Source organism: Meriones unguiculatus, chromosome 8 (genome assembly GCF_030254825.1).
Source record: "Meriones unguiculatus strain TT.TT164.6M chromosome 8, Bangor_MerUng_6.1, whole genome shotgun sequence".
Lineage (NCBI taxonomy): Eukaryota > Metazoa > Chordata > Mammalia > Rodentia > Muridae > Meriones > Meriones unguiculatus.
In genome coordinates, this window is record NC_083356.1 from 75516424 (window position 1) to 75530112 (window position 13689).

At 43.9% G+C, this 13689-nt stretch overlaps 1 protein-coding gene across 7 annotated transcripts in view; it reads right to left on the bottom strand.

Moving 5' to 3' along the window:
- Positions 1 to 13689, bottom strand: part of Garnl3 (GTPase activating Rap/RanGAP domain like 3) — a 139854-nt gene that overhangs the window by 55859 nt on the left and 70306 nt on the right. For all 7 annotated transcript variants that reach the window (XM_060389961.1, XM_060389960.1, XM_060389963.1 and 4 more), the window contains 4 exons: positions 9770 to 9869; positions 7745 to 7863; positions 4846 to 4910; positions 3677 to 3740 (listed from right to left, as the gene is read on the bottom strand). In XM_060389961.1, the coding sequence (XP_060245944.1) occupies positions 3677 to 3740; positions 4846 to 4910; positions 7745 to 7863; positions 9770 to 9869 (348 nt within the window). The remainder of the gene's footprint in view (positions 1 to 3676; positions 3741 to 4845; positions 4911 to 7744; positions 7864 to 9769; positions 9870 to 13689) is intronic.

Genomic DNA, 13689 nt, shown 5'->3' on the forward strand with positions numbered 1-13689 from the left:
ACTAAACACCAGTGTCAAGCTGATAGCAAGGATCAAGATGGTGGTCCAGCTGGGCGTGGTGGCATACACAGAGGTAGGGGGATCGCTGTGAGTTCCAGGCCAACCTGGTCTACAGAGTGAGTTCCAGGCCAGCCAGGGCTACACAGAAAAAGACTGCCTCAAAAAACAAACAAACAAACAAAAAAATACCAACCAACAAACAAAAACCCAAAAGATGGCGGTCCACCACATCCCATCACTTGTCCAGCACTATGTCAGCTGCCTGAAGAGACCCTCTCCTGAGATCAGCATGGAGCAGTAACCCTAAAGAGTCCTGGCTTTGAGTCCTTGCTGGGCTACCTGCAAATATGTTTGTGTACAAATTATTTGACCTCTCTGGGTCTATTCCTTACCCATGGTTCAAGGATACTACTATCCTGCCCTGTGCAGCTCACTTTGGAGATGAGCTTGGGGGATGCCTCTCACACAACCTCAGGTCACCTTCCCTTCCCAGTTACTTCATAATGAATTTCTGAAGAAGTTGGCAAGTGGATATGAAGACCAAAGGCTCTGAAAGGGTCACTGGGTGAATGAGATGGGGAAGGTGGATCCAGGAAAGCCATGGCTGCCAGTGAGAACAGAGGGGAAGAGGGGAAGAGGATGAGGATAGAGGTGGAAGAGGCTAAGGGACCCTTATCCTCTGTGTCAAATGAAGAGCTCACAATTCTTAAAGAAGTATGTGAGGCACAGAAAATCTTTTTTTTTTGGTAACGTAATGGCTCTTTTGTTCAGAATTTAACCATCTGTATCCTGGAAAAAAAAATAAAACTGCTGTGTGTCTTATACTTTGGGACACACTTCATTGCAAAATACTCTCTTCCATGATTTCCTTTGATCTCAACCACCCTGCCATGTAGCCTAATCATTCCAGAATTACAGGTAAGGAACTGGAGAGTCAGCAGGGCCTGGGTTAAGGTCACATGGCCTGGTTCTTCTGACACCTGCAAGGGCACAGTTATTGGTGAATAAGATAAGAGGGAATTTCCCAACTGCCTTTAGTCCAGCATGTTTCAGAACTGGGACATTTTGCTTCCAGCCACTGGCCTGTGACAGTGGCTAGGCTATGGGAGTAGCCTTGTACCAGAAGTCCTCAGGGTCTCAACATTCAGCCCTATTGGCAGGAGGGATGCCACAGGCTGCCAGGTCACATTTCCTTTGTGGATTCCTTGTTTTGGATTATATCTGCTAATAATACTCCTAACAGGTAATGTGGTCTACCAATGTCCCACTTGACAGTATTCAAAATCTAAAACAAAACAAAAACCTCTCATTTCTGAATTTGTGAGTACCAATTAGGTTTCTTTTTGTCATTTTTCCAGTTTTTAATTTCAGCTTTGAAGGTCTATTTTATGTTAGTAATGGTGTTTCTTAATATAGTACTATTGGTGTTTTTTCTTTGTGTCTGCATGTATGTTTGTGTAAGTATGAATGTATGCATGCATGTATGTATGTATGTATGTATATATGCATGTGTCTGCCACAGATCATATGTGGATGTCAGAAGACAAGCTCTGATGTTGGTTCTCGTGTTCCACATTGTCTGAGAGTGGGTGTATTACTGTTTTTCACTGTGTGCGGCAGGCTAGCTGGTCTGAAGGCCTCTGAAGGTTTCCCTCTGCCTTTCATCTTGCTGCAGGAGAGCTGGGATTATGGATGCCAGCAACCACTTTACGTAGGCTCTGGGGATCTAAAATCAGCCTTCAAACTTGTGCCAGGTCCTGGTATTGTCTTTTATGGACTCTTGATTCTGATTAGTTTCTTGCTAATATTAAATTTTAAAATGTTAGATTTAAGAGTGCATTATTTTCCAGGCAGTGGTGGTAGACATCTTTAATCATAGCAAGTTTAAGGCAGAAGCAGGAAGATCTCTGCACTCTCGGCCAGCCTGGTCAACAGAGCGAATTCTAAGACAGCCAGGGCTATGCAGAGAAACCCTATCTTGAAAAACAAAAACAAAAACAAACAAACAAAAAGATTGCATGATTTTACATATACTTAAAAAAACCCATAAAATTTAGATTTAGTTCTGGTTTTTATAAAATCCCTGGCCATCAGGAAAGTCAGCTACAACTGTCTTGAATCAAAGGTGATGGAGAAAGGCAGGAAGCTAACATACAGACGCCTTCTTTTCCCACTTACTTAAGCCAACTTAATCACACACTTTGCTTCTGGAAGGATTCTGGTCAAGAAAATTCGTCCCTGCATCCTGGCAGGCAGAGGCAGAAGGACAGCTCTTTAATGGACCAGCCACCTTCCTGCTCAGGATGAGGTGGGGTCTGCCTCTGTTCACCCTGTGCTCCTGGGACTGTCAGGGTTGCTAATGTGCAGAAGCTGGTGGCAGCTCAGAGAGCGTGACTGTTGGGGACTGGCCCAGGAAGGCTCACGAGCATTCTTTGCTAAGAGGAAAAAGGCCAAAACACAATTATAGGAGACATGAAATAGCTTTTTGATAGAAAACAGAAACAGAATGGTGACCTCAGTGGGCAGGGTGTGCCTGACTCTCGTCTGGAGAGAAGCAGCTGGGGTGGGCTGGCACGGCAGCTGAGAGACAGGGCACCACAGGCAGCAGATCCAGGACTGTGGGGTGCGGTCTTCTGAGTGGGGCCAGCAGTGGTGATCAGAAGACAAGAACTAAGAGTGTTCTCACAGCTGAATGTGGGGTGCATGCCTGTCACCTCAGCACCCCAGAGGCTAACACAGGAACAGCATGAGCTTGAGGTCAGCCTGAATTACAAAGTGAGTTCTATGGTAGTCTGGGTCATATGCTGAGATCCTGTATTTAAAAATCCAAGTTGTATTATGAAGTACTAAAGACGCATTGCTACTGATAGATTTATAATTCTAATTTGTTTTCAAGGCGGCTATAGCCACTTTAAGCACAGCATGGCTTAAATTTGATTATTAATCAAACACTAAATTTTGTCTGAGTTTATTCTAGCAGAGTACAAATATTATTTAATTGTTTGTTTATTTTTGTTTTACTCATTTGGTACGAATGTGTGTAAGATGCACACAGTTGCTTTAGAGCACGTGGAAATCAGAGGTTCTCTCCTTTTACCAGTCACAAGTAGTATTTTACAAATTAAATGAATGCAAAGGCATGAGAATATGCAACTCTCTATGTTTGGGCTAAGCTACGTGAAAAGGCCATGAATGACCTCAGTTTGAAAGCTTACCTTGAAGGTACACAGAAAAAATGTTTATGCTCTGATCAGTCCACCATGTTTATTTGATTTCCTCACAAATGAACTCGTTTACTTCGCTCTGCTTACAGATCCCTCTGCCTCCTGAGCACAGCTCCAGGCTGCCTCTACAGCTTCTTCCTTGCCATCTAGCATTGGCACAACCCTGAAGCTCAGCTTTGTTCTGTTGACTAGCATCTAGTGACGATGGCTACAGTTCTAACTTTCCAGAGCTAAATTGACTACAGCTGGTGTGTGTGTGTGTGTGTGTGTGTGTGTATTCTTTATCCTTTCCTTTCTTCTTTCTTCTTCCTTCCTTCCTTTAAACCTGACAACCTGACCTTGATTATAATACCATACTTCCTCCTCCCTGGGTAGACTAGCCTGCCCTGCCATCCTGGCAAGGTGAGATTGAGTTCATGTATTAAGTTATAAAGTCCCAGGGCTTTCTTTACCTTTTGTATCTCAGGATGAAAAATTTCTCTAGGACCTTTCTCAAACTTGTCCAGGTTCATGGCACTGAAACAGAGCAGACAGTATGAGCCAGTGAGGAAGGAACTGAAGAGACAGGGAGTAAGGCATAGTTCTCTGAAAAGATAGACAATATTTTCTGGAAAAATCATGATGGATTCTCTGAAGGTCCAACACACTGGAGAAACAGATGAGCAAGTGAGGGAAGAATGAGAAAATCCACCAGCTTTACCAATTGCCACGTGTAACTGTCCCTTCAGGACACTCATGCAGCGAGAGAGGCAGTCATTGGGGCATGTTTCAAGCATCCTTGCTAATCTCCCATGCTGTTACTGATTTATTTATTGTACCATTATTGACAATTTCATATATGTATATAACACACTTTGCCTCTGAGCTCTAGAGCCATAGAGAGCCAGGTTTAAACCTTGGAGCTTACCAGCTCCACAGAATCCCTCCCGTTCTCTGCGGCCCTGATTCCTCATATGTGAATGGAGACAATTGTAGGTCGACTTCATGCAGCTGAGTTAGAGTCACCGAGAAAATGCTGGGAAAGCATTCAGTAGTGTCTAACAAAGAAGCTACTGTTTTTAGGAAGTCTTATCTTAGCTGGGGCCAGAGTGACAGGCTCCATCTGGGTGGCAGTTTTCTCTAGGCCTGGCGAGAGATGAGAGGGAGGTGGGAAGCCAGGGCAGGAGCCAGATGTACCAATCCTTTCACTCTCTGTTCAGTGAAGAATAAAGCACATCCCCCCAGGGAGCCTCGGCTGACATCTGGGTTTCTATTTCAAAGTATAAAAATAAAAGGAAAATGACTTCTTGATTTTTTTTTTCTAAACCTAAAGTATCCAAGTGAACACAAGAAAAAAAAAAAAATAGCAGCGGGCAAAGAATGCAGCATAGAGAGATGCTCAGGAGTCATGACCAGATGTGGCCTACACTGGCTGTGAGACCCTGGCCTTCCTCCTCTGAACCTCCATTTCATCACCTGTAACATGGAGGCAACGACAGTCCTGCCCTCTGGGGCTGCCTTAAAGACTCTAGGAGGGAACGCCCAGCTTGACAAAGTGCCTGGCATGTCAACCAAGGATCCCAGGAATACACAATCAGTACAGGCCTCCAACTTGTGTGGGCCTCTGTCCGTGAGTACTCACCTTAAGATGGACTTCACAGACAGCGTTTTTGTGGGACTGTAGGGAAGGCAGATTTTTTGCGTACCCTGGAAGAATCAAAGCACTGCTCAGTGATGAGTCTGGCACCCTTCACCTTGGAAGAGCTTCACCTGCTCACTATGGTGGAGCCATGCCTGTCCTTTCTCGCTCTTCTTTAAGGGTGTGTGGAAATAAACATTCCATGTAGGGAAAAACATCCTGTGCCAGCTGACCGCAGCCCTCCCTCTCCTGGATATACACTGGTTCTGAGTAGAACTCTTTAACACATCAGGCCTCTTGGCTCTTTGTACCATGGTGGACAGCTGAGCCGTCGGCTACAGTCTGGATACAAAACACCCACCAGCCACATGTCGAAGGCTGTTTCACAGTCTGTGGCACCATTAGGAGATGCTGGAAGCTATAAGAGCTGGATCTAGTGTGAAATCTCAGATCACTGACGTGATGTGCTCTCAAATGAGCGTCTTTTTTGTTCTAAAAACATTTATTTTATTTTATTTATTATATTTATTTTTATTTTATGTGCTCTATCTGCATGTCAGAAGAGGGCATCAGAACATATTATAGATGGTTGTGAGCCACCATGTGGTTGCTGGGAATTGAACTCGGGACCTCTACAAGAGCAGCAAGTGCTCTTAACCAACCACTGAGCTGTCTCTCCAGCCCCTGGAGTGTTCTCAAATGGGGATGGAGAACCCTGGTTTCTTGGTTCTCAGCTGCCATGAGGTGAACCGTGAGCTTCTAGCTCCACTAATCCTGCTATGAAGTGTTGCCTTCCCACAGGCCCCAGAGCACAGGCAGCCAACCATGGCCTGAAACCTCACTGTGAGTCAACAGTGAGACCTTTTCTGTTTTCACATCTATCATCATCTCAGCTTAACAGAACCCGAGAACCACACCTTCCAAAACCACTGAAAGGGGATTCGTCTGGTCTCTGAACTATAAAAGTCAGTTATGGGTCAAAGATTATAAGATTTTTTTAAAAAGTCTCTGTTTTTTTCAATGAGATTCAAGTACCACATTACCAGGTTAAAGTCCTTTTAACCAGAAGTCACCCAAATCTTCCATCAAGCTTTTAATAATGTGGACATTATCTGTGCTGGCTTATTTAAAGTCATTTATTCATTTTAAAAAGAGTCCCCTCTGTGACTAACTCTTAGGAAGGGCTGGGTAAGGTCTTATCTATGAACAGGAACACGAGCTGCCAGATAGTCCGGTGTCCAGACCACCCAGACCAGATGAGCTGGTCCTGTCTTCTCTCACTGCTGCTCACACAGGACTTACTGTGCATGGAGAGCAGATGAGATCATCAAACAGTACCTATTTAAAGGCTTCTTTGTAATTTTGGCAGATCATAAAATTGACATCATCAACAGCTAGAGAAAGGTCAGGACATTTTTGTAGAAAATGGGATTGTTTAAAGTCACTATTTTATTGCTATATATGCATGTGGGTGTGTAGGGTGTGGATGTACATGTATACATATTCATACATATATATGTGTATATATGTACATATATATGTGTATGTTTATATATATATATGCTTTTTACCACGGTATTATATTGTCTATATAAAAATGCTTCTTGAAAATAATATGAAAAGAAGAAAGTAGTGGTACAATTTTATGAAAAACATCAAATACAAAAATTAGTAGAAAAACATATATGAATCAGCATAGCAAGTATACATAATGAAAGCACATAAGATAAAAATGAGACCTAAAACAAATTCCAGCAGAGCAGTCGCATGCTGGTGCTGGCTGAGCAAGTTGGAGAGATGGGGACACCACAGGGGCTTTAGCCAGATAATGACCGTCTGTTCTTTCAGTACAACCAAGAGGAGAGCCAGTTCAGAGTGTTTTAACACAGAGCATTCACCACTAGGGTGAGGGCCTGGAGAGATGCTTTGGAGCAGTAACTGTTCTTCCCCGTGGACCCAGGTTTGGTTTCCAGCACCTACATGATGCTTCATAATCATCCGTAATTGCAGTTCCAGAGGATCTGCCCCCTTCTGACCATGCTGGGCACATGTGTGGTTCACAGATAAATATGAAGACAAAACATGCATACACATAAAGTTACAAGAAACATAATTAAAAAAAATAGGGCTAGCTGGGTGTGATGGTGTACTCCTATAAGCTCAGCATTCAGGTGGCTGAGGCAGGAGGATTGTGAAGTTTGAGGCCAAGCTGGTCTACATAGCAAGTTTATGAATAAAAAGTCAGATCCTATCTCAACAAACAAAGCAATAAGTAAAAACAAACATGCCAGGTGTGGTAGCACATGCACTCAGGAGACAGAGGCAGGCAGATCTCTGTGAGTTTGATGCCAGCCTAGTGTACAAAGTAAGTTTGAAGATAACCTGGGTTATATAAGACTGTCTCAAAAAACAGAAACAAAACCCTCCATACCCTACCCTCCACCCCCCAAACAAAAAAATACCACTGCCATTAAAAAACCACAAAAGTAAGCCAGGCTTTGGAGGCGCATGCCTTTAATCCCAGCACTTGGGAGACAGAGGCAGGCAGATCTCTGAGTTCGAGGCCAGCCTGGTCTACAGAGTGAGTTCCAGGACAGCCAGGGCTACACAGGGAAACCCTGTCTTGAAAAACAACAACCCCGTAAGTAATACCTAAGATTAATTAAATAATATGTTCTAAAAACACACTGCTATTTGCCAGAGGCCAAGACTTAAGAGATGCTGTTATTAACCAGTGCTTGGAGGTTGCAGCTCAGAACAGTGAATTCTGAGCTATGTACAATGAGAGGAGTCACCTGACAAGGCGCTATCTGAGCCCAGAGATGGGGATGAACTACAAGGCCCTCCCGCCATGTGTGCTGATCAGGTGACACCAGAGTACAAGCGCAAATCGGGTACTCACTGTTTTCCTCCACAGAATTGCACGATACTGAGGGACACGCTGATTGTTCTGGTCAGAAAGGGTGACAGACAGGAAGAAGGGGCTCTTCTCTGCATCGTTTCCAATGTAATTCTGATGGACTGGAGAAGAGAAGTCGGTGAGAACCCCGCTGTTTCCCTCAAACAGAAGGGGCCAGCCCCACAGGCTAGCCCAAGGCTGACCTGACCCCTGATCATGCAGCCACTTGCCTTTGCCACAAAGCAGTTCCGAGTGAACTGTGATTCAGCGCTGGCTGAGGCAGGATGAAAAATCTGCCAGGAGCCTTTTGGAAACACTTCCGACTCTAAAAAAAGGTGCACCTCTTCCTCTGGACATCATAGTGTCATGTGAGGTCTGGAATTGCTGCTGCCATGATATGGTTGTAAAGGGGCAGGGGCGGTAAAGCCATCACACTAAGATTGGGAAGCAGAAAAGGCCAGAGGGCTTAGGCCTTTATCATCGCTGAGCTGTTGATGCCACCAGCCAGGCCTTCCTGGGCTGCTCTGTAACTTGCTATGTGCACTATGTTGGTCTCAAACTTTGATTCCTTCCCGTTTAAGCCAGTTTGAGGTAGGTTTGCGTTACCTCTTTGGATGCTGGCGGCATCTGCATCCAGAGCAACCCTTCTGCTGTAAAGCCACTGCTGTGGCACTCCGTTCACAGCCATGAGGAAGATGACTGGCGCATTTCTTTCTTTGTAAATGCTTCGATATTCCCCCACCCACCTACATAACCCCCGCCTGGCTAGAGCCTAACTTCTTAGAATAACGCTGCAATGGTTTTCCTTTTCTTTTGTGTGCAGCACATTGGTGTATGTGTGTGTTGCACACACAGGTGTGTGGGTATGCATGCCTGTCTGCACTTAGGCAGCCAAGGGAAAATACTGGGTGTCTTCCTTCATTGCTTTCAGCTTTACTGCCTTGAGACAGATCTCTTGTTTAACTGGATGGATATTCTCCATTTTGGCCAGTGAGCTCCCAGGATCCACCTATGTTTGTCTTTCCAGTGCTGCGTTGCAGGCATGCTCAGCCATGCCCAGATTTTTCACATGGGGCTTGGGGTTTGAATTCAGGTCGTCATGTTACAGAGCAATCACTCTTATCCTCTGAGCCCTGTAACCGGTTTTTAAAAAGACATTTCTCTTATTTCCTGGCTTGGGCATCATGTTCTACAATGGCTGTCCCATGGTATTTCTCTGCCATCTCAAATTTCACATCAGTTACTTTCCCTCCATCCCCAGCCCCCTCTCTCATTAGCAATAAACCTGCTCTCCTTCTTTCCGTGTGCTCTCTCTAAATGCACAGTCTAAAACCTATGAGCAACTGAGCTCTTGGTATGTGTCAGGCACCGAGTTTGGGGTCATTCTTGCACAGCTCATTAGAAACTCTGTTTAGACCTATATGGAAGAATTACAAGCAGCCCCACTTTATAGATGGAGAAGCCATGGCCAAGTCTTAAGGTAATGAGAGCAGAACCACGTTGTAAACCTGGTCTATAGGCTCTGTGAGGGGGCGTGACTCACTTTGCACTGCACCCCACTGCTAGGCCAGGCAGCTAGTGGTGCTTACATACTTGTCACTGGTGAGTGAATGTGGCAAAGCTGCAGTCTCATGGCTGCATGAGGTTGCTCAGGGAACCATTAGTTTTCCTTCATGGTCTCAAACTGAAGGCTTAAAGCTCATGCAGATAAGGTACTGACCTTGGGAAGTTAAGGCCTTTTTTTCCATCTTGAAAATTCTTATCTCTCAAAGGATTTATTCAGAGACCTAATTCCCTGTTTACCAGGGATTAAAACAGCAACAAAACCCCAACCCCCACAACACTCCTCACAAGCAGAGCCACCCACAATCAAGAAAGCCCCGGGTTGTAGCCTTTAGCCTTCAAAGCTCACTACTGACCTTAACGGGAAGTGCCCTGACACTGTCATCCCTGAATTATTGCATTCTACTCATAAAGGGTAGTTTTGAGCATCATTTTTTCCCCAAGTAACCACCATGGCAAAATTACCTTGCCCTAAAAAATACTTGAAATACCACCGGGTGTGGTACTCTGGGTTTTCTAAGTGCACGTCTGTTCTTCGCCAAGTGCCTGGCAGAGCAGCTGCGTTCTGTATGGAGCAAAGCAGAGCTGTGTCATTAGAAAGTGTGCTTAGAAAGTGAACATGAAGCTAGTGATAAACCAGAAGCCAAAGAACCAGGAAAAAAGTCACCATTAAAAGCACACACATGAAGGCTGGAACCACATGTTCGTATCAGCAGTGATGCTCAGTGTAAAGTCACATCACAGAAACAGTCCAGAAATCTCCAGGGCACAGAAATAAAAATGGGTGAAGCCGGTTCTAACAGGTGTAAAGTCTTTCTCTTCTCTGGTCTATGGCATCCAGATACCTGGGAATTACTGTCCCCTAGGGCACCAGTCAGTACTACCCTATTACCAGCACATATCATCAGAGGACATTTCTTAGCATCTCACTCAAGTCCCTTTGCTTTGTAGAACTTTTAAATGCATCTTAATAACTACCTGTTGGTGTGGAAAATATTGACGAACAATGATTGACCCTATCAAAAGACAGTCATTAATGTTTTGTATAAGTGACGATTAAGATTAATCCTGGCTGTCAACATGACTAGATCTGGAATCAACTAAGAGGTAAACCGCTGGGCACATCTATAAGAGTTTTCTTGATTAGGTTATCTGAAGTGGGAGGACCCACCCTACAAGTGGTGTCACCTTCTGGTGCAGGCCTGAGGGAAAAGGCTTCTTTTTTTTTTTTAATATATATATCTTGCCATTGGATTAACTAACCTGTTGCTGCCACCACCACTGCTGTTATTCTTTGCTGATACCAGAATCCTGAAGACCAGTGGGTCTCCAGGAATCCTCAAGGCCTTCAGCACCAGACTGGGACTGCTGAGGCACCCATCCTTGTGGACCAGGTAGCTACTGGGTTCTCAGCCTTTTCAGGACGAAGACAGCCATCGCTGGAGCAGTCAGACACACCATGTAAGCCAAGCTAATAGATCTGTCTCCTTTTTAATAGATATTCATTCCATCACTTTTGTTGTTTTAAGGAACTCCTAACAGCTGCTCCCAACCCCCGTATTTTTTTCTTTCCCTTCTTCTTTTTGTTTTTGTTGTTGTATTTCAAGACAAGGTTTCTCTGTGTAGTCCAGGCTGTCCTGTAGGCCAGGACTATAGACCAGTCCTTGCTCTGTAGACCAGGCTGGATTAAAGACATGCATCACCAATGCCTGGCTGGTATTTTTTTTTTCTTAACAACATGGAATCATACCAAATTATATAGTTTGTAGAATTTCCTTCCCACTAAATATGTTTTTATACACACACACACACACACACACACACACACACACTTCAGTGATGTTACACTTAACAGCCCTATATTAATTTATTATATTATGTGGACCTATATAAGTGCTTAATAATACTGGATTCTAGTAAGCAATGTGTTTTGCATCAAATTCCATATGTGCATAATTACTTGACTAATTGCTCCTTCAGAATAAATTCTTAGGACTTGAGTTTTTTTTGTCAAGAGTTGCTTTTTCCAGAGATCTGCCAGTCCAGCCTCTAGAGACTGGTACAACATCTCAGTTCCAGCAGCAGTGGCTGAGAGTGCTGGAATCCCTACACCCTCTGCATTTCTTCTTAACAGTTCAAGAACACAGATGTAATTTTAATGTGTTTGTATTCATGTTCCTTGGCATAGTGGGTAAAATGAACATTATTTTCATTTAAAAACTGATAAACCAGGCGTGGTGGCACACACCTTTAACCCAGCATTTGGGAGGCAGAGGCAGGAAGATCTATGTGAGTTCAGGACCAGCCTCATCTACATAGTGAGTTACAGGACAGCCAGGGCTTTGTAGAGAGACCCAGTCTCAAAACAAAACAAAACAACAGAAACTCTGATATTCATGTGTGTCCGTGGGTGGGTGTGCATGTATATGTGGGTGTGCATGTGTGAGCCAGGGAGGAGGGATCTTAAGGCATTCTCTCCTAGCATCCTCTAACTATTCCTTTGAGGCAGGATCTCTCCCTGAACCTAAAAATTCCATTTTCTCATCTAGGCTGCAAGTCAGCAAGTCCCAGTGACCCTCTGTCATACAAAGGGCACCTGTCTTGTTAGTAGGTCCTGGGATTCAAACCATGGTTGTTATAATAATGATTAAGATGCCATGCAACAGATCTGGTATAAAGGAAGTTTACTGTGGGAAAGAGGGGGAGGCTGTAAGGGAGAGAGAGAGGATGGGGCGCCTATGACAGAGAGACAGTGAGAGTGAAACCCTCACTGTAAGTGAGGAAAGTGTAATAGGAAGGAGAGTTGTGCTCAGTGATGGGTGGGTCCTTTTTACTGGGGGAGCTCCTGGCTACAGGTGATAAAGTTAGTCATTGCCAGGCCCTGAGGGCCTAAGGCAGGCCAGCTGAGTCGCCTGTTATACCAACACTAGTCATCATGATTGTGCAGCAAATACTCTGAACCATCGAGCCATCTCCCCTTTTCTGTTCTTTTTTATTTAGTATTTGCTTACTTAGTTTGTGTGTATCTGTGTGTGCATGCACACGTGTGTGTGGAAGCACATGCCCCTGAGGATGTGTGGAAGTCAAAACAACTTGCTCTCTCCACCGTGCCAGTTCTGCAGATTGGCTCAGGTTGTCAGGGGTGGGCCAGCATCCCCATCCACTGACATTTCTCACTGGTCCACTTCTTTTGGGTTGAACTCACTCTTTTTTTATGTGCTTATTCCCTTAAGAATTAACCTACTCAAATGATAATGGCCTTAATCTACTTTCTTCATACAGATGGTCATTTATGATTCTTGTTTTATGGGCTACCTATTACGTCTTTCATTGTTTTCCTAAGCACTGTGTAGTGTTTTTAAAATCATTTTTGAAGCACAGTGCAAGTTATTTCTTCTAATTAATTTTTTTTACCCCAAACTTGTTTATGGCAATTTTGGCTTCACAGATGTTCTAAACTTCTCAGATCTGCCCCACAGAGCTCTAATGTCTTAGTGTTGTATTAGAAGGACTTCCCCATGTCATTACTGATAAGGCTGTGCACTCCACATATAGATGTTCTTTCATTCTTCACTGTCATCTGTCTAGTGATGTGTTGGATATACATTATTAAAGATCAATTTCCACTAATACTTTGCCAACTAACCCAGATCTAATTATTGATCAGTCTGTCATTTCCCATATATTTTTAAAATATTCATTTACTTTTTTATTTATATGTATGGGTATATACATATACGCGTGTGCACGTGTGTGTGTGTGTGTGTGTGTATGTGTGAATTTATGTGTGTCATGTGAGTGGAGATGCCCACATTGGTCAGAAGAGGCCATTAGATCCCCTGAAGCAGCTGCCATGTGGGTCCTCAGCAAGAGCAGTTATTGCTCCTAACGTCTGAGCCATTTCTCCAGCTCTCCTTTTCCTATCTTCACGAGATATTAAGCACCCTCACAGTGAACATGATAGCCAGGCTAAGACTGTGTTATAAGTCATTAGAGAGAAGCTCTGAGGACATTACATTGTTTCATGTGTGGGAAACCACCTGTACAGAACATGTTTTGGGATTCTGACATGTCTGGGTGACTTTCTAGATGCTTATGATCATTTATCATCATGCTGACGTTTTCTTCAATTCTAAATTTACAAAGAGCCTTTCAAATTTTTTCTTTGCCAGATCTTTGTAGAACAGATTAAATGGAGGAGAATGCTACATAGCAATAGTCTTCTGATGTTGAATGGCTCTCAGGTTCCTGAACCTCCCTACTAGGTCATGGTATATTCTCTGAACAGGCCGCTGGACTTTTAAAAAAGATGGATGTGCCATGGTTGTTCCTGAGGGGATCTGCTGGCTGCTTCTCTGCATGTGCTTCTGTCATGCTTTCAGGCT